The sequence below is a fragment of the Bidens hawaiensis genome, unplaced genomic scaffold (genome assembly GCF_021521415.1).
Source record: "Bidens hawaiensis isolate Kalapana, Puna unplaced genomic scaffold, B.hawaiensis_p1.1 tig00023194_1, whole genome shotgun sequence".
Taxonomy (NCBI): Eukaryota; Viridiplantae; Streptophyta; class Magnoliopsida; order Asterales; family Asteraceae; genus Bidens; species Bidens hawaiensis.
In genome coordinates this window covers 306,688-328,532 of record NW_027493626.1, presented here as the reverse complement: position 1 = coordinate 328,532, position 21,845 = coordinate 306,688, and the positions used below count along the sequence as shown (strand labels likewise).

Below are 21,845 nucleotides of genomic sequence, written 5' to 3'. Positions count from 1 at the left end.
CAAAGTATCCAAAAAAATCATCAAAATAAATAAAACAAATTCAACTTATACAAAGAAAGTCATCATTCGTTTAATCTTCGCTAGTCATCTTTTCGTTTCCCCCTTTTCTTTTCTTTGCTTATCCACTACCATTAAGCACATTAAACACATTATGATAAGGAAATTATTCACCTCCTTATAAATAAAACTTAGTTCTCATCCCAACCGATGTGGGATGTCACACCTTATTTGTTAGTCTTAACTCTAAAAATTAGAGAATATTAACAATTTATATATTTTTTATCACACTATTATAACTAAGTTACCAATATATATCATATATCATTTGTACATATAATAATAAAATAGCCATGTCATGAACATGTTAGGAAACTTAACGTAAACTATACGCTGTACTAAAGTGCCGACCTTTTAACACTGTGTAATTAAGTATCGAATTTGACATTACATAGAATGAGCGATTGACAAGTAAACTAAGTGATAGTCCTGACTTCCAGAGCCTGGTTTGGATTTTAAGTGAGAATATATTAGAAAAGTTACTAAGATCATTAATTATGAGGGTGTGTAAAGCTTTGAAATAGGAGATCATGAGTTTTATTCACTCGAAAATAAATAAAAAAATAACATCATAGTTATTAACTATGAGAGTGTGTAAATATTTCATAAAAGATGTGTTTGGCTAGTAAGTCATACATGATATATATACTGCAATTATTTCGTATCATAGGTATATCTATCACGCCTTTCCAATTAAAAGCTATAAATACTTATCTTGATACTTATCTTGTACTTTACCGTTAATCTCTTTCAGTTTTACTTCAACTTTGAACGTCATTGTCCATTATGAGCTGGAATTTCGATTTTTGAGTATATATTTGTTGTTATTTGGAGTGTAATTTAACAATAATCTAACACGAAATTCACGGGTTTGGGTTTGCTATAAACGGGTCGGGTCAGTTTCAGGTCGAACCCATGAAGGGTTTGGGTCAGCATGGCAGGTTTGTGAGTTGACCCGTGTAACCCATTTATTTTTTAAAAAATAAATTAAATTGATTGAGTATGACACCAACTGAAAAAGAGAATCGACATAATATTTTATAATTAAAATGTAACTCTTTTATATAAATTTATATTTTTTATTGTAAAAATGTGGTCAATAGTGCCAAAGGCAAAACCTTTAAACATATTGGGTTGAGAGGGTTTGGGAGGTATTGGCTTTAAGTCCGATAAACGACATAAGTTAAAATAAATTCACCGTTAAAAAAATGTAAATATAAAGTGTTAATAGGCATGTGAAATGAAAAAATAAAAAATTTTGGACAAAACGGGTTATGGTCAGGGTAACCCGTGAATATGTGAGCCGTGTTTGTGTTTTCGCGCTCACGTGATTACACTATTTTCGGGTTATGGTTTGCGTTGGGTTGGACATGCGAACACGACCTGTTTAACACACTTATATAATTTTGATATTATGCTGCCATTGCAGGTTCTGGAGGTGATAATAATAATAATAATCTTGTCATGTCATTTCCATCATTTAATCGAAAGGTATGATCCCAAAATCTGTCGTATCAATCGATCATTCATTCGATAAAGAAAATATTTTTTTAATAGCTGAATTTGTTTGTTTCTACAATAATGGAAGAGCTTAGATTCTGGATCATTGTGATATGAATATCATGTATTTGATCTATTCGAAAAACACTAAAAAGAGTAATTGTTTGTTAGTGACTGACACGTGCTTCAAACATAAGTTTCTGGTTGAGATCATGTTTTCCGGTACCTTTGGATGCACTTGCTTAAAGTTTTGTAGTTTTGGAATATTCAACCTATAATTGGCCATATAGTAGCCCCACAATATTGTCATTTTGATTGGACCTAAAATGGAAAAAAAGTTGAAAAGCTGTAGAATTTTGTTTTTAGACTAGTGAAACTTGAAAATTTTGGTTCGGGGTATGTTTTTTTAGTGTAAAAAAACATGACCGAACCAAAATTTGATGTTACCGTAAATAAGGTGATAATATAGGTTTGGTTATTGGTTTGGGTTACGTTTTCTTGTGTACAGGAATATATTATATATATCCTGAACCAATGGCAGGTTCGGTTATGAACCAAAACTTGATATTACACTAATAAGGCGTTATGAGTATGATTTTTATTTATGGGATTAAATTTCTTAGGCTGAAACGGTATCAACATTAAAAAAAACTAGCACTTTTTGTTTGGTTTCGGTTTTAGCAAAATTTTACCCGGCCAGGCCCGTTTACCTTTTATCGTGGAAAACGTCTTTTAGTAATGAGTTTTCAGTGACTTGTGAAACTTTTTGCTAGTAAAAAGATAGGATTTTTCTCAATTTTGGAGTTATTCTAAAGGCTTATTAAAGTTATATCACAATTGAGAATTCATTTGCTTGTAAGTTGATAAGGAATCTGAACATGTGGTGGGGGGTAGAGTGTCACAAACATAATAATACAAATTGGTTTTCTTGTTAAGTGTCCAATATAAAGTGTTTTGTTATTCACATTTAGATTTAATAGTAAACAAAATAGTATGTATAAAAGAGTTATTATTTTTTCTTTTCTAGGGATCATCAAGTAGAGAAGGCAATATGGGGAACATTGAGAAGGTCGTTGTGGCGGTTAAGGCGTCTAAGGAAATTCCTAAAGCAGCCTTGGTTTGGGCTTTAACGCATGTGGCTCAACCGGGCCATTGCATTACATTGCTTGTGGTCTGCAATTCACAAAATACTGGTAATATCATTAACCGTTTGGCTGAGTAGTTTGTTTGTGTTTATTTTATTTATTAAGCGAACACAATGGTATGTTCATTTGGTTAAAGAGCGTGCATGAAAAATATGTCTTGTTCAATTATGTCTGAACTTTCGTGCATATATACTCAAATTTAAATGTAGTTTTATATCTTCATAGGCAGAAAGTGGGCTTTTCTAAGATTTTCGGGCGATTGTGCAAGTGTTGACCGGAAGCCAAAATCAGAAACCAAATCAGATCAGAAAGTTGAAATTACCGATTCTTGTTCCCAAATGATTCTTCAGCTTCATGATGTTTATGATCCAAATAAGGTACATGAATCATTAATAGCTTTTGAGTTCCATTAGCATCTTGATTCAAATAACTGTTTGCTTAATTCATGATTAGGTAAATGTGAAGATTAAAGTTGTTTTTAGAACACAATGTGGAGTAGTTGCTGCAGAGGCCAAAAAGTTTCATGCTAGTTGGGTTGTTTTGGACAAGTAATGTCTCAAAATATCTTTTAAGGTTTATAATGGTGCTATGTTGATTATTAAATGTGGCCAAATGGTGGGTCGTGCAATGGATAACATGCCCAAATGCATAATTCTAATTGCTAAGTTGCACGCCCTTAAAATCGTTTAACCCGAATATGACGCATTTAACCCATTTAGCAAAATGTGTTAAATGAGTTGGTGGGTAATAAGTTGTAAATATGTTACTTGGGTTGTAAAAAACGGGTTAGTGGGTCAACCCAAACACGAACCTTTTTTTTTAAACTGGTTAGATATGCCAACCCGAAACCTGATTATTTTAGTATTGTGCTCGTGCACCTCTAGTTTCAAACCTTCCACCTCTACTAAGTACTAACTATCTTTGTTATAACAGTGCTTGTATATTTCATCTTTAACATACCTTTTATGTATATATTACTTGCAGAAGCCTTAAATATGAACAAAAGTCATGTATGGAAGAATTGCAATGCAATGTTGTCATGATGAACAAATCACAGCCCAAAGTTCTTCGTTTAAACTTAACTGGATCTCCCGAAAAGGAAACCAAGCTGAACCGTCCATCGCTTTCCAATGCAGAAAAACCAATCAACAAAATAAAAGAAAAATCAAAATCTGTCATTACCCCAACAAGCAGTCCTGAAATATTTACTATAACCGAACCTGGAAACTCATCACTTTCGAGTTCTGACCCGAGCACTTCACCATTTTCCATCCCTGTTACCAATATTTCTTCGAAAGTTGACTTATTGACCGAAAAAGAAAACCGGGATCTTACTGAATCAAGTTCAGATTCTGAAAATGAGAATCTTGCATCATCTTCCTCTAGCTTAAGGCTTCAGCCATGGGTTGCCGACATTATAGCTTCAAGTTATCAACACCCGCAAGAGAAAAGTAAAACCGCAAGTAAACGAAGCGAGATCGAATTTATCACGAATGTTAGAGAAGCAATGTCATTATCAAGAAACACAAGAAACACACCCTTGGGCCCGCCTCCTTTATGTTCAATATGTTTACACAAGGCACCAATAGTTGGAAAACCGCCACGTGGGTTCACTTATGCTGAGCTAGAGCTTGCAACTGGTGGGTTTTCTAAAGCAAATTTCTTGGCGGAAGGCGGGTTTGGGGCGGTTCACCGAGGGGTGCTACCTGACGGGCAGGCGGTTGCTATCAAACAACATAAACTTGCAAGTTGTCAGGGCGATAAAGAGTTTTGTTCGGAAGTTGAAGTGCTGAGCTGTGCACAGCATAAAAATGTTGTTATGTTGGTTGGATTTTGCGTTGAAGATGGAAAACGGTTGTTAGTTTATGAATATGTTTGTAACAGATCATTGGATTTTTATCTTTATGGTAAGTTTTAAACTACTAGTGTCAAACAGTGTGGACTAAACGTGCAACTCTCTTACAAATGTTTTGTTGTCGTTATTTTATGTCAGGACATAATGAAGTTCCATTAGAGTGGTCTTCCCGCCAAAAGATTGCAGTTGGAGCTGCACGAGGACTGAGATATCTTCATGAAGAATGCAGAGTCGGTTGCATTGTTCATCGTGATGTGCGGCCCAACAATATTCTAGTTACCCATGATTATGAACCTATGGTATGTACCTTAAATATTTAGGAACTATCAAAAGCTGTCATATGTTAATCTGTTATGGATCTTTGTAATGCCTTCTTGTTTATAGAAATATTGTATGGTGATTGATAATATTAGAAACCCAATATTTGAAGTAGGCGCAAATCAGAAAACCAAATTATATATTATTATTACAGATTATAGCTGCAACTCTGCAACTTGTTCTAGATTGTAATTTTGTTGGACAATTTTCAAAATTGCCGATGTGGCATCATACTTGTAATTTTTAATATATGTTGTTGGCAATCAAAGTCACAAAACTGTTTTTTGTATTAAAGGGATTAAACCACCCACTTTTACAAGACACTTTAGCCACCTATTTATACTAAAACATAAACATAAAAGCTGCATAATCTAAAACAACTTGCACAACCAGTTGCAAGTTACAACCTTATCTTCCTAGATATGCTAACCTTCATTATTTTAACTTATCCTAAAATAACAACTTGACACACAAGTTGTGTACACAAAACATCCTTTTAATTAATCCAGAAGTCTAACCGAACTTCTGTTTTGACTGACCTAAACATTGACTCGTCACCCGCATGTTAACAAACCTGTGAACATAACGATTAAGTCTAACATATAAGTATGCTATGTGGCACTTGATTTGACATTTAGTTGTTTTTAGATACTAATTTGAAAATATATGCAAACTTTGTTAATGATTTTATTTCTTTAATAAGAAAAATTATCACATAAGCATATTTGCATGTGATGTGGAGGCTGACAGGGCATCAATCATGCCACATCAACAGTTTACATGTAAAATCAGTTAAACTGAGGTTGTTTCTGTAGTGAGAAATAGACTGCAAGTTGGTTTCTGTTTTACACCTAATTTAAATTTGTTTGCGAAATTACGAAAAGAATAAAGTTTATTTCTTTTTATGCGGTTTGCCATAATACCGTAATTATAACCGTCTTGAGCCATTTACTTACAAGTGGGCCGGTTTGGGTTATGGTTTATCTCTAATGGGTCAAATGAGTTAAGCTAAATAATTTAACTAGATATCAAAATAGGCTGTAAGTCATCCAAAGTGTATTGAAATGCATTAAAACCTCATAGATGATTTTTTTGTATTCATATTTAGCATATCATTTATTTTCATGTTTCTTTACTTAAAAAAAGCATTATTATTATTATTTATTTTTATTTTCTTTATTTTTGCAAGGTTGGGGACTTTGGGCTAGCAAGATGGCAGCCCGATGGAGATACAGGGGAATCGACTCGAGTAATTGGAACATTTGGGTAATTCTTTAATGCATTTACTATTATACCCCTTCACACCGTCTCCATTATATTGTAAATAAAATAATCTATATCTTTAAACTGGTTTAGATATTTAGCTCCAGAATATGCAGAGAGTGGCCAGATCACCGAAAAAGCTGACGTATATTCCTTCGGGGTTGTTTTGGTGGAACTTGTGTCGGGAAGAAAAGCAGTTGATCTTAATCGACCCAAGGGCCAGCAATGCCTCACCGAGTGGGTAAGTTCCAATTTCTATCGTAATAAAAATTTCAAAGCGGGCCATTTAGACCTGAACACATTTTCACATCAACCCGTTTGACTCAAACCTTTTCAGAACAAAGCTCGTTGGACCATAGTGATACTTATTTATAGCAACCTGTTTTGACCCTAACACATTTTCTCTTGAACCCGTTTTGACCCGGAAGCCAACCCAGCCCGCCCAGTTTTCTAGGCTTAAATAAAAATATAGCTTTTTAGAACTTCTGTAACGTATTCATAATGTCTGACGTTCAAAATTTTGAATTATAGAAAGTGTATGTAGTTCGCTTCAACCCGAACCGATTGGATTAACACTGAAAATACCCCTTTAGCGGGTCACCAACTTCTAGTTTTTGGTCTCATGGTGATAGTAACATAAAAAAATGAAACACGTTTTAGCAAAGGTGGAGAAATTTGTGGGTCAGATAACAAGTCAAAACAGGTTTGGGCCAAAACGGGTTATATTTTAGTCCAGGTTGGAATAGGTCGGGTCGTGTTGAGCTGTAAAGTGTAAACCTTTTTTTATCGTTCTTTCAAATTTCTCTAAAACTTATTAGTTTGTCAAATAATTGAAAATAATAAATTATCTTCTAAATAAAATTATTTAGAAGGCTGTATAATGTATGCATTAAAAAACATTTCCATATGACTTTTGACACATTCAACTCTTGATCTCTGGTAGGCCCGCCCATTGTTGGAAGAAGGTGCGATTGACGAGTTAGTTGACCCACGGTTAGATAACTGTTATTCAGAAGATGAAGTTCATTGCATGCTGCAAGCTGCTTCTCTATGCATCAAACGAGATCCTCATTTACGCCCTAAAATGTCACAGGTAATATTTCTAAAATGACCCGTTTGACCAGCTCATTTGACTTGTTATTTCAAATATTTTTCTAAAACCATAATGTTGTGATTAAGGTGCTACGGATACTAGAGGGCGATTTGGTCATTTCATCAAGCCACATGTCATCGCCGATGTATGAAGTTGGTAAACGGAGCGATATGAGATGGACCAATCAACAACAATGCACGGGCTCGCCTTTGACCAAGTCAACAGAAAGATTTAATGGCAAGCTTTTAGTGGAGTCTAGTAGTAGACCATCTTGTTGGGAAGTAAGATAAACCCAAAATTCAAAATAGATTTTAGAAGAAGCCAATCTATATATATCTATATATGGCCCTACTGATTTTGATACTTCACTTGCTTATGGGTTACTATATTTCAGGCCATTAATATTATCTAAAATCATTTTGTGGTTAAACACATCTTTAATTGAAGAAACACTAAGTGACCCGGTACAGATTATAGATAATCTGGGGGTTAAGTAATGTTTCCCACGGATGAGGTCTAGCTGAGAAGGCTGTTCTTCAGGAGACCTGCAAAACAAACACCGTAAGCTCGTCACTGAGAAGGGGGGGGTTCCTCCTTGTGACCACCCTCCGGCGTGAGAATCAGACTAGGTTGCTCTGAATATAAGTGTATATTAAGAGATTGCTAGATAACTGGATAGCAGATGATCTTACCATTCCAAGATGTTGGAGTATTTATAGCCGAAGGTAGGTTTCCTAGAAGGTACAGCCGGCTGAATAGTATTCCTGTTCTACCAACAGTGGACTATGCACAGGCCATACTGGTTGGTGGATAGATTACGGCCAACAGTAACTATGTCGGCTGCACTATTCCTCCAACTGTAGATTATGCACGTCCTACCTACTGTGGATTATACGCAGGCCATGCTGGTTGGTGAATAGGTTACGGCCAACAGTAACACTATTTCACCAACTGTAGGCTGCGCACGCCCTACAGTAAGGGTTGGTGAGTAGGCAGCGGCTAATAGTGACAAACAGTACTAGAGGGTGCTCCTCCTCGCACTGTTGTCGGTGAGCTGTCACCCTGTGATTGGCTCATGGGTTGTTCTGGTCAGATCGTCTGTCCTATCCATACCTTGGTAGGTATAGTACAGAAGATCTTTCAGAATCATACAGACTGGCTCATTTAGGCGGGATTGTTCCCGCCTTGCTCATTCCTTCATGTGACTACTGAAGTATCTATTGTCTTGTGCGTGTAGCCCTGCTGTCCGCGGGTAGCCTTCCCTGATGGCTTGTATCCGCAACTGCGGGAACAGGCGGGGTACTTCACCATTGGGAGGCTTTCCCTGCGTGTACAGCTTGCGTACTGCGCGTAAGGTTCTATGAGCATGGTGGGTCCTGCGGGAGCAGATGGTCTTTGCGCAGACGTCCCTGTTTAAGGTGAGTCTTGCGGGACCAACTGGGCTCTGCTGGGACCTACCTCTTCATTAATAGACAATTTATTTAGTAACGCTTAACTCACTTTGGTAAAAGCAAAACCAATAGGTCGGTTTGAGTCAAAAGACTGTTTAAGAAAGTTTCAGTTCCGTTCCATGATAAAAACATTTACGATCACAAATAAGTCAAAAAGAAAACAGAAAACTTATTACACAGGTCCGGCGAGGCCATTCTTCCATCCACTTTTCCTGATCAATGCCTGCAATTTGAGCTTTAGTTAGGCACAATAAAACACTGTAATAAAGCTAAAACTAATTTGGTTAACATGATTAAATGAAACTGGAATATATCAACTAAAGTATAGGCCAAGAAGTAACATGACGGGCCTTCAAGTCCGTCGGTGAACGAAAACCTTTAGCTTTCAAACGATCAAGAACCTGCATACAAAACATAAAAAATTGAGAACAAATGTTAGTATAATTTAGTTTCTTATATTAACACAAATTACCAAAAGAGAAACAACTTTGCATTAAAACAGTAAGCCCCAATTCTGAGGTCCTTAACATGAACAAGTTTGAGTATAAATGCTTTAAGCATCTCTTCTTCAGCTTCTCTACGGTTTCCCAAATAAGGCAACGAAGGTGAAAGGTTCGGATAATCCAACTCAGCTTCAACTAAAGAAGAAACATTCAGCAACAAAATCTTTCCCAACCACATATGTCTTCTAACTGTCAGTGACAAAATATTAGGAGCATTGATTTCAATAATATCATTCTCAGGACGATGACGATTCATGTATACGATGAACACCAACTTCTTAACACTCTTTGAGGTTATATTAATCCGCATGTAACCATAGCAGCCTTCCAACTCCAGAGTTTCCAATACAGGACTACCTGATAATATGTTTTCAATCGTAGCTTCATCTAACTTCCCATACGAAATAAATAAACTCTTAAGGTTTTTCCAAGCAATCGCCCCTGTCGGATTAAACATACAAAGCGCCAGTCTCAGATCTGTAAAGCAAGAATTGACGAAAAATAACTGATCCAACGGGAACATAACTTCAGATTGAAAACCCCATAATGCCAAATCAAGCTCTTCAACATTACAATTGATAGCATAATGAATCCAGTTAGAAAGGATTTCAACAAGTAAGAAATCTGGTAACTTACTAATTCGATCTTCTTCACCATCATCATCATCTTGGGGTTGACTTGGCCTATCTTCCGCCATTTCAAGTGCATGCATAGGGTTTGATACTAACTGATACTATATATACACGATGATTTATGATTTCAGGCCCAACCCTATTCACGGGCTTAATTTACGAAAATACTACTGCAATGGTATATATTAATATAAATAAATTACTTATATAATAAGTAAATTAATAAAAATAAAATTTATCCAATAAAAAATCAAACCCCCATTTTGAATTTATTTTCTCTATGTGATTCTTCAGTTTTTAGGACATGCACGCTACCATTACCCTTAGTCATCTTACAGGCCAATAAACGCTTTGATTGTTTCAATGTGTTTTTGTCTAACTTGCTTGCCAAACATGTCCTTTTGCTGATTTAGCATTTCGTATGCACCAACATGTTCACCATTACAATGTGTTCTCGTCTAACTCACTATAACCAACCATTACAATGTAACAATCGTCACTAGAAATGGTTAAAGTGATTTACTTAATACATTTGAAGATCTAATTGAAAAGTTTGTGGTTTACCAACCAAAAGTGCAACAATTAAGTGGAAATAATAAATATCCTATATTTCTGAGCTTGCTTACCAGTTTTATATATTTACATTCATTATTTACTGATAAATTATAGTTTATATAATGAATAATTACTGTATAAATTCATATACATGTTGGGGATGTAGCTCAGATGGTAGAGCGCTCGCTTAGCATGCGAGAGGTACGGGGATCGATACCCCGCATCTCCAAATATTATTTTTTTAGATTTTTAAGTTATCCTTTTGGATGCCTCTGTGTTTTCTATATGTTAAAAAGCAGCCCGGGATTTGATTATTGCTAGATTTGTATTTAGTGTGATTGTGGATATGATAGTGAAAATGGTTTGAGAGTTAAGGGAGTTGACATCAAAGTATTTAAATTAGCTCTTTCTCAACTAGATAGATTCTTATATGAAAAGTCTCCTTGCAAACATAATTGTTATTTCGGTTTTATATTTTTAAACATAAAAGGAGAATATTAATACGGATATTAAATTTATTAAAATGGTGTTAGTAAAGACATTCTTGTCAATTTACACTATCGTAACTGACAAGGCTAAGCGTGTTAGTAAATTGGATGGAAATGACCATTTTTAGAAACGGTGAGGATAGAAATGGCTAAAAAAACTGGACAAAGATGGCAAAGTTAGCAAATCTCATGGACGGAAATGACAGTTTACTCTCTTTAATTTTAAGGGTATTATTGTCGTTTCATATTAACTTAACATATTAAAATTAACGAAGTTAGTGATTTGGACTAATAATGGTTTCATTTAATGACAAGAAAATGAAACCATGAGGGAAATGACTTAAAAATTTTTTGAATGAAAAAGACAAAAGTGAGCAAACCACATGGTCCGAAATGACAGTTTACTCGAATTACTAAAATCTAAGATCATTCCAAGTATATATAACTTCAAAATGGTTACTTTTTAAGTAAAATCTAACAAACTACGAAAATAAAGTCGATGGTGAAATACGTCAATTGATGACAATGTATTGTATAATATAAGCATGTTAAAATCTTCTCATATTTGTCGAGATCTTTTCGGGTAATTATTGTTAGTATATGACTATATGTCAAGTATACACCCATCGATTACACCCACTATGTGGTTAAATTTACATGCTAGCATTTTCACTTCTTACTATCTTGATTTTATATAATTTTTTCACCCAAATGAAATAAAAATATATAAGTAAAACAATTTGTGAATTAGAAGAACTAAATTACAAAATAAAATGAAAAATATTTATGAAAATGATTCGAATAATCAAGCCAGCTATCTGCTATATGATATCTAAATCTATAATTTTTCTTACCATTTTCAGATAAAACAAACTAAAAAGTAAATAAAAACTTGATTGACATAAGCACTAACGTATAAATATAAAGATTATATTATTAATATTTTCACGAACTAACTAACATTAACATGCAATAAAGATGAAAGCGATTCAGCAACACTAATTCCAAGTCAGAAAATAGGTGCAAGATAAAGGCAATCAAAAAGTTATACTTGAGTTGAGTACACAAACACAAACACTCTATAACTAAACTATATAAACAAGGTTTAAAATTACAACGAAAAGGCGATAATAACCCCTACCGCCACCTCACATTGTGCAACTGTCCGTCCTCAGTTCCAAGATCAACCACCGCTGTAACCCCGACCCCGATCACGAAAACCGCCATGTCCTACACACAAGCAAAATTGAGTTTCACTAGGTAAAAAGTGTAAAACATTGAATGTCATTTTAAACAACACATATTTCATCATCGTGTTTTAAATTTTGAACATAGAGCCTCTAAAGTCGGTCAACACAAAACCTCACCCTTTTAACCATATTAAAAAAACTACCTGTGTTGACCAGCTTTTGACGAAATACTAAGCCTGCAAACGAATTGAACATTTCGTGAACTATTTGGTAGGATGTTTGTTTATAAGCGAACGATCACTTATGTTCGTTAGTTTACGTTTGTTTTCGTTCGTTAATATATTCAGTTAACTGTTATAGGCCAATTTCAATTACCCAATTTCAACACATGGTTTTTCACATTTACTTTTAGTTCCTTTTAACTAAGTTATGTTCGTCCATCTATGTTAAGCAATGTTTGTCCACCTATGTTTGGTTATGTTTGTTTACAAACCATTCATTTATACTGTTAACGAACAAACACGAAGACAATTATTTTCTTAACGAACGAACACAAACAAGAAAACCAAGTCTGTTTAACTCTTCGTGTTCGATTGTTTGTTCAGTTAAAGTTAAACGAACAAACACAATCATGCTCCGTTCGTGTTCATTCGATTCGTTTATAGGCCTGCCAATTACCAAACCCACCCAGCCTACCCATTTTGCCACCTCTAATTGTAACCAATACAAAAATTGACTAATCAAGTCAACCAACCTGATGGAGGAGGAGGTGCACCACGACCCATAGCCGCCAGATCAGGGTTCACTTTTTGACCCGCCTCTTGAAGTATTGCTATAAGTTCTTTAGCAAATCGAGCATTTGCTGCTGTGAAAAATGTGTATGCGGTCCCTTTAGCCCCGGCCCGGCCCGTTCGACCAATTCTGTGAACATAATCTTCTAAAGAACCCGGGAAATCATAATTTATCACATATTTCACATCCTTCACATCTGCAATTAACAAATAACAAAAGATATTAATAAATAACAATGCATATGGGCGAAAGATAGTGAATAAAAGTTAAAGTGGGCCCACAAATACCTAATCCACGGGCTGCAACGTCTGTGGCGGTCATTATTGGGCTTTTACCCGCTTTAAACTTGGATAAAACCCAATCTCTCTCTGCTTGACTTTTATCTCCATGAATTGACAAAGCGGGCCAACCGTCCATTCTGAGCTGGCGGGTAATTTGGTCACACCCCTTTTTTGTGTCCATAAATATTAATATTCGACTACCATCCATGATGTCATCCAACAGCTTCACCAATCTAAACACCACCCAATATATAATTACTTAAAAGATATAAACATCTAATAATAGTGAATTAGTGATCTTCACAAATAGTTAGTTCGTAATCAATTACTTACTTGTTATACTTCTGATTTTCAGTCATAATATCCACATGTTGGTGAATTGAATGGTCAGCTTTCAAGTCCGAAGAACCAATTACTACCTGTATATATTTCAAACACGATCAATCAACATCATGTTTTGACCTTTTTTAAACCGTTTGACCTATTTCACTTTCAGCAAATTTTCTATGATTTCGGTTTGTCCCATTATAGATGAAATGCAACCTGAATTGGCCCGTTTTTATATAAACGGGTTGAAAATTGAAAACACTCTCTAGTTTTAACATTTCAAAGGAAAAAAAACTTACTTTGTAAGGGTTATAAAGCAACTGCCTTGCAAGGTGCTCAACTTCCTTCGGCCAGGTGGCACTCCAGTACAAGGTTTGACGATCGGGCCGAATCTGTAAATGCATCAGGAAAGTGAGATTTAAAAAGTTATACATAATATACACCATTAATAATTATCCCAAACATTAAATTCACATAATAATCCCTGTGGCCTATGGTTTGGCCAAAATAACCCTAGTCCAAAAGTTCTGAAAAAACCGTAGTTTACTCCATAAATCACAAACCTGTGAAACAATTTTCTTCATTTGAGGTTCAAAACCCATGTCTAGCATCCGGTCTGCCTCATCTAACACAAGATAAGTGACCCTCCTCAAGTTTGTATGATGAGACTCCAACATATCAATCAACCTTCCAGGTGTCGCGATAACAATTTCAACACCTAACGAAAAAATGATAATAAATTAATGGTAAAACGTGTTCTTATGTAACAATAAGAACTGCGCTAGAAAGTGGCAACAGGATATACCCGATCTACGTAGTAAAGTCATCTTGTGCTTATCACCACCTACCTTTCTGTAAATCACGAACTTGAGACCCTTTTGGGACCCCACCATATATGCAAGTGTTTTTAATCTTTGAAGATGCACCAAATTTAGTTGCTTCTTGTTGTATTTGAACTGCCAGTTCACGAGTTGGAGCTAAAACTAACACGATTGGTCCGTCTCCAGGGGCTGAAAAATCAAACAATATTGCAATCATGCCTAAAAGAATCTAAAAAATAAAGGGTAGAAAAAAGAGAAAATTTCAAATATATACCCCAAGAAACTTTCAATATAGCATATATAAAAATATAACTTCGAAAGGAAAAATACATACATAATATTGGTTGAGCATTAACGTGCACGATAGTAGGCAGTAAATAAGCGAGTGTCTTTCCAGATCCTGTTTCAGCAATTCCAATAAGATCTCGGCCTTTTAAAGCCATTGGCCATCCTTGAGCTTGAATAGCAGTCGGCTCCGTGAAGCCCGCTTTTACAACTTCTTGCATAACATAATCTGGAACACACAAAAAATCATTAAAACAGGAATTGAACTCTAAAAAGCAAAGTTGAGAATCGCAAATGATGGTAACGCTTTACTAGCACATGCAATGAGCAACCAACTTTCAGAAAAGATCATGCCTTTTAAAAACGATCATTATCTTAATAACTTGTTTACTATTATATGATTCAATTCCTTTTTTACCACTAAAAATTTTATTCCATAAAAGATGAAGAATGATCAAGTTTTTATAAGAGAATAAATGAATAAGAAGTGGTAATGTGCGACACGACACTAACATAATCAGGTTTTGGGTAGGCATATCTAGCATGTTTAAAAACAGTTCGAGTCTGGTTGACCTATTAGTTTAAACATTCAACCCACTAACCCGCTCAACACATTTTTTACAACCCACCAACTTGATTTACACGTTTACAATTGGGTTATCACCCACCAGCCCGTTTAGATAAGTCGGTAAAACAGAATAGGTTTGCGTTACATGATCTTAACTGTGCGGTGACATGAATAAAAATACGTGTCATGTTCAAGTAGAACAACTCACCCGTTAAACCGACAACCCTAAATTTAAAAACTTGTGTGTTTATTACCTGGAAATCTGGCATCACTAAAAGTCTTGATAGGTTTAGGTACATCGCGACCTTCAACAGTAATTTCTCTTTTTGCCCGATATTCTTCCACCTCACTCTCTGTCATTTTTGCGATATTTGGAGATTCCACATAAAAGTTCTTCTCAAAAGGAGTCAATCCATCCAAATCCACCTTCTTTTGAGGCTCCGTGCTTTCATAATCCCGCTTGCTAGATGAGGAATCATGCACACCGAATCCTGAATCACTGAACAATAGCATACCAAAGATAATTGAGAAAGCAATCTTAGACAACATTCTAGTGAATTGGTTCTCAGAATATATATAATTGATTGTTCACTGTATTTTAATCAACTGTAATTAAAATTCGGGAACCAATCTTAAAGCACCTTGTTGCTTCAAAAAACCAAAAATTACTTGACTTTTAGTTAACTCGAGTATTAAACACGTAATTCAATGTGCAGGAGTGGCTTTAAACACGCGTAACCAGTTCTGCATGCATAATCAACATTATATATGCGTAAACAACACCTGAACGCGCATAACCGGTGCTGAAAACCAGACGTACAGTAAAATATTATTTATTTATTTTTAAAAAGAAAAAAACATTTTTAAGCACCCTGTTTTGACCCAAACCAAACCAAAAGAACCCTTTTATAAATCAATCCGTTCTGACCTATGACCCGGACCCGTTTGCCAACCACATAATTGAATATATTTCATTTCATACGAACAGAAATAAACTAATTGAATGTAGTATTGGTTAAAGTCTTCCTCTAACAACAGAAATTAATCTACGCAAAATCGGAACTAAAACACAGTAGTCGTGCAAACCCTAAATCAAACCTACTCAAACAAAATACAAATAACGCCACATATGGAATAATTAGGGTGGGTGGGTTCACCTTCTCCGGTCGCGGTATGAACCGGGATCGCCGGAACGGCTGTCGTAACGACTCATTTTGTGCTTCTCTTATTAATTGTTGGGCGGCTGCTGCTGGTGGTGGTTTGTTGATGTCGTTCGGTGTATATATGCAATCCACCGCCAATAGGTATGTCTGGGTGATTGTAGGGGGGCTCAAAATTAGGTATGTCTGGGTGATTGTAGGGGGGCTCAAAATTTATTACGGGTAAATTTACGGGTCGAGTTTAGCTCAGTTACAAAAATAAGACAACTTAGAGTAGGTTGTTTCAAATCAAGTATTTTTAACTGGTTTTACTTGATATGAACCAAGATCGTCGGAGCGACTCGTTTTGAAGTCACTAAATATTTTCCCCCCGTTAATTTAGTTGGCCATGTGGACGCACAACTCACATACTATATATGGTATTGACCGGTTATATGGGCGGTATAATAGTTTCATAACATTATACGAGAGGTGTAACATTATATGAGTTAGAATGATACGTTGAAATTGTGTATATGAACTTGTAAAAATAAAAAAAAAGGTGATATGCAATTGTTATTGGACCTGTGTAACTTTGTTGTAATTGACTAATTTGACAACAGTATGTCGGTAAAAGTTTTACAAATTGAATAACATCATATGTATCGTATGATATGACATGCATTGTTGTAAACTTGGGGTCGTGTGGTTATAGTATGCTAATTGTGATAATCAAGTAGTGTAATTATGTAATTACACTATGTTGTATATGTAGTTACACTATTTGATTCTCACAGTTAGCACGTTAATTTAATTTGTTTTGTTCTAAACCCCATAATTGTTGTATAAGTGTTTTTATGTAAACAGTGAAATAAATAAATGTTCAATTGATGTATGTTCATGGATAACATGTGCCGGACCATGAACCATCTCATCGATAGTGTAATTCTTTATCCTAAAATCGTATTAATAATTCAACTTTAAATGCTTGATATTCAATTAATCATCATTGTTAAAAGGAAGCCCAAGTCACAAACTAGATTATCGAGTTTTATTGTAAAATTTTGCGAGCCTAAATTTTATCAATTCGGGTTATAAATGTTTAATGTTGTTTACTTATAGGTCTTACAAAGGTTGGTTCATATTTCTACTATAAACAAGTTTGTAGTTGGAGTTATTGAGAACTTTATATAATAAAATTTAAAACGAGGGTATAAGTGGTAAGACCATATTTACGGTCCTGATTGAAATAACTAGTAATTGTTAGTCGACCACACAATGTTATCTATTCTTGGCCCTTGGAGACCCCACTATATGGGGTTTTGCTATGCCCAAAACGTTTACCTTAAGATCACGTATAGTGAGTTGGCGCCCTGATACACTTAGGGATTTTTGATTGGTTGAGGATTTAAATACACACATCCATGCATTAGCACTCACAAACCCTCCCAAAACGACTCGTGTTGCCCCTGCCCCATACATTAAGGCGTGTACCAACTCCCCCCCCCCCCCCGGTTCCTTGGGCGTTGAACCATGACCGTTTATCTAACCGCAAAGGATTAGTTGCTACTTTTATATTTAATTTTACTTAAATAGTCATGATCTTCACTATTACCTTTGGTATCAAGAACATCAAAATTTACCACAAAGACACATGTATATGTATTCATGTTACATCTCATGATCTTTAATACTATTTTACATTTGTATTCATGGGATCATCTCATGATCCATCCTGGTGTCTCCATTCTCTCACAAAACTCCTTTGAGGCCATCCTTGACCAAGAACAATTAAGTTTGATGATGAAATAGTTTCACAAATAAATGACATGTTATAAACCGTTTAAAAACTATGGGTTTGGTGAGACCCATGACCCGTTTATTTTTTTTACTATAAAATTGTTTCTTATTATAAATAATATATTTTTCTTAAAAAATTAGATATTAATATTTAGTATATCCATACTTTATAAGATTTGCATATCAAATACTTGGTGAGATTTATTTTTAAAACAGTGAGATGGTATAACTCATTTAAGGTTATCTAGGTATGGTGAGACCCATATCGTGAATTCGGTCAAATGCACTTGATGTCTTCATTTACAAATAAAACAATATGGTGCTTTAGTACATGTAAGAAACAATCATAAAGCTTTTAAATGTTTCGTTTATTTACGGGGGTTGTTCTATATTATTTGTTTCTAATATTTATTTATGTTTTGAATTTTTATTTTTTTATTGTATAAAAGTTAATAATATACTTATGGTTTGACGATAAATTGTTTCACAAATAAATGAGATGTTATAACCCGGTTTAAAAGCTATATGAGTTTGATGAGACCCAAGACCCGTTTATTTTTTTTTTTACTATAAAATTGGTTTTTTAATTATAAATAATATATATCTTTTTTTAAGTAAATAATAAATTAATTTTTAGTACATTCCTACTTTATATGATTTTTATATCAAATATTTGGTGGGATTAGTTTTTAGTTTAATGAGATGTTATAACCCGTTTAAGAAATATATAGGTTTGATTAGACCCGTACCCATGAATTTGGGTCAAATGCATGAGAAGCCTCCATTTAAAAATCAAAGAAATCTGGTGACTCCAAAAAGGGGGGAGCGACCACATCGCGACACGTAGGATTTTATTGTTTTTGTTTATATATATTATAGATATCTTTTTAGAAAATAAAGAAGTTTTATATTAAGTGAAAACCTAAAATAGTTCTCACATTTGTAATATAATATTGTTTTCATGAGACAGATTGAATAAGAATATAACAACGTAATTTATCGAGTTAATGGCCATTTTCGTCCCTGTGGTTTGCTACTTTCGCCACTTCAGTCTAAAATTTGTATTTTTGTCAATTTAGTCCTCATAGTTTTAAATATTAGCCAATTACGTCCTATCCGTCTAACGGCATCCAGCTATGCCGTTAGTTTAAGGCTATTTTTGTCTTTCTCTTTTTTATTTTGAGTTATTGGTCATTTTCGTCCCTGTGGTTTGATACTTTTGCCAATTCAGTCCAAAGTTTGAATTTTTTTCAATTTAAGTCAGTTTTTTTTTCTATAACCCTAGAGAGCATTATCCAAGCCCAAAACAAGTCTGCATTTACTCTGTCGACAACAGTAATCATACCCCCTCCTCTCGCATTTAGTTTCTAGACGGTTCCTAAACTCTCCCCCATGGTGGAATTCAATGGTAAAGTGGTCAAAGCAATTCCGTGAAACCGAATTGCACGCAAAAACTAAAAATCGTTTCTTTGATGAATGCATAATATTTAGGGTTTAGAGATTAACATATAATAACGAAAATCTGGGTCGTAATCAACTATTATACATTAATCAACAAAACAATTTATAGTTTTTTCTGTATAATTCGGTTTCAGGGAATTACCTTGACCACTTTACCATTTAATTCCACCATGGAGAAGATTTTAGGAAATGTTTAGAAACTAAATATAAGGGGGGGATTACTGTTGTCAACAGAGTAAATGCATACCAGTATTTGAGATTGCTCGATGGTTTTGGGCTTGAATTATGCTCTTCAGGGTTATAAACAAAAAACATAAAAAATAAAAAAAACTAAATTAAACTGAACATTAAATTGACAAATTTTCAAACTTTGGACTGAATTGGCAAAGATATTAAACCACAGGGACTAAAATGACCATTAACTCAAAATTAAAAGGAGAAAGACAAAAATACCCTTAAACTAACGGCATAGCTGGATGCCGTTAGACAGATGAGACGTAATTGGCTAATATTTAAAACTATGAGGACAAAATTGACAAAATTAAAAATTTTGGACTGAAGTGGCGAAACTAGCAAACCACATGGACGAAAATGGCCATTAACTCTAATTTATCAAAACAGGTTAAGAATTCTAACAAAAAAAATAGTAAAATAAAAGTGTTTGAATTTAATTTACCTAATGAATTATTGGATTATAAGATATAAAAAAAAAATTTACATTTTGGGAGAAATTTTGTGCATACTCTTACAAACTTGTGAAGTATCTATATAATCTGTTTTGGTTGTTTAACTCGGTTATATGGTTTAAGAAGCCTGTTAGTTATGGCTAAAGGTTGTTCTCTCACCACACCAATTTTGAAAAGTGGTTAGCATAGTTCTGTTGAAACATTCGACTAACTAGCTTCAAGCCTATGTTAAGAATTTATGTTGAAAATCAACATTCCACCTGTGTTTAATTACATTAACTGAGACGTGTTTGTTGAGATGCAACATTACACCTGTGTTTAATTTAATTTAATTAATTGAGATGCAAATGTAGCAACTACAAATGGTCCTTCCATGTTGTAGGCATCACTAAAGTAGGATACGTTTCAAGTAATGTAGGTTTAATTTTATTATTGTAGTTGGATCAAAAAAAAAAAAATTAACTTAATAATCTATATGTATTGTAAATAAAAATACCACATTTATTAAAAAAAAATAAAAAATTATTAATATTCTCTTGTAAGGTGTTTGTTTGTTGTTAGGACCGTTTGAACCCATTTATTATTTTTTTTTTTGTATTTGTATTAGGTCTCATATTATTGGGAGTTGCCTTTTTTTTTTCCTTTTAATATATTGGTCATTTAAGAAAAAAAGAAAGAATAAAAAATTAGGACATGGTACCCATGTTCAAGAGACATTTGTGTAATTTAACTTATTAGGAACACTTATTACTAGGCATTTTCTTAAAAACTACATGTAAGTATATATTTTAATAAGTTTCATAAGTAAAATGATATATGTAAACAGTTATAGTAACTTTAAGCAAAATGATACAGTCCAGTAAAATCTCATTTTGTAGTTATAAGCTATCACTACTTGGTAGGATCTAAAGAGATCTAAGGAGTGTATAATGAAAGCAAACTTTTTCATTTATCCCGGAATATAGAGCAGTTTTTTCTGTTAAGACCGACGGCTTCAAAAGCCTCCCCTTCACATGTAAAATACAATATCCATAATAATAAAGTGTGGCACAAAACAAAGGTAAAGTTAAAATACAAATGACAACAAAAATGAGAAAGGTGAGAAAGAATCAAGTCCATTGATATTAGATCTGAATGGCTGAGATTAATTTTATAAATAAAAATTGATGGAATGGGCATGAAGGTAATAACCCACCTTTGTTGACTTTCTCTTTCCACATGCAACGCACATGTCAATTCCCCTATCATTTTAAAATATCCATAACTTTTTCATACGGCATTATTTTTTTAAAAAAAATTTCACCATAATAATAAACGTTTTTTTATCTTTAATATGAGTATCATATTGATATATAAAAATAAAAAAAAAAATCATGAATTGTGTTTTTTTTATTCATTGTGTCTTTTAGTTGAGTTTTCATATGAATTATATTATAGATTTTGATCATTATATTTTTCAATTGGTTGTTTCCATTGTTATATTACGTTCAAGTCATTGTGTAATATGTTGTTTCCATTGTGTTTTACGTTTTATATATATTCACCATTGTGTCTTACGTTTTAGGTCATTGTGTTATACGTATTCGCCATTGTGTCTTACGTTTTAGGTCATTGTGTTATGCGTATTCACCATTG

General features: G+C 34.2%; 3 protein-coding genes and 1 non-coding gene across 4 annotated transcripts; 2 read left to right on the top strand and 2 right to left on the bottom strand.

The window, feature by feature from the left end:
- Window positions 1-991: 991 nt before the first annotated feature.
- Window positions 992-7,619, top strand: LOC143567011 (inactive protein kinase SELMODRAFT_444075-like). The gene is made up of 11 exons (XM_077053545.1): window positions 992-998; window positions 1,487-1,548; window positions 2,585-2,750; window positions 2,928-3,079; window positions 3,156-3,250; window positions 3,687-4,609; window positions 4,696-4,856; window positions 6,065-6,141; window positions 6,232-6,379; window positions 7,082-7,231; window positions 7,318-7,619. The coding sequence occupies exons 1-11, from the start codon at window positions 992-994 to the stop codon at window positions 7,519-7,521; spliced, it is 2,145 nt and encodes a 714-aa protein (XP_076909660.1). The 3' UTR covers window positions 7,522-7,619.
- A 1,448-nt stretch (window positions 7,620-9,067) lies between these two features.
- LOC143567010 (putative F-box/LRR-repeat protein At3g28410) lies at window positions 9,068-9,882 on the bottom strand. Its single transcript, XM_077053544.1, has 2 exons — window positions 9,155-9,882; window positions 9,068-9,083 (listed from the first exon to the last, which is right to left on the bottom strand). Exons 1-2 carry the CDS (start codon window positions 9,880-9,882, stop codon window positions 9,068-9,070), a joined length of 744 nt encoding a protein of 247 aa, XP_076909659.1.
- Window positions 9,883-10,528: 646 nt separating this feature from the next.
- Window positions 10,529-10,601, top strand: TRNAA-AGC (transfer RNA alanine (anticodon AGC)). Its single transcript has one exon. It is a non-coding gene; the product is annotated as a tRNA-Ala (tRNA).
- A 1,268-nt stretch (window positions 10,602-11,869) lies between these two features.
- Window positions 11,870-16,419, bottom strand: LOC143567002 (DEAD-box ATP-dependent RNA helicase 20-like). The gene is made up of 10 exons (XM_077053539.1): window positions 16,282-16,419; window positions 15,379-15,623; window positions 14,606-14,785; window positions 14,299-14,460; window positions 14,014-14,168; window positions 13,750-13,842; window positions 13,457-13,542; window positions 13,130-13,356; window positions 12,805-13,038; window positions 11,870-12,090 (listed from the first exon to the last, which is right to left on the bottom strand). The coding sequence occupies exons 1-10, from the start codon at window positions 16,335-16,337 to the stop codon at window positions 12,044-12,046; spliced, it is 1,485 nt and encodes a 494-aa protein (XP_076909654.1). The 5' UTR covers window positions 16,338-16,419; the 3' UTR covers window positions 11,870-12,043.
- Between the last annotated feature and the right edge of the window lie 5,426 nt (window positions 16,420-21,845).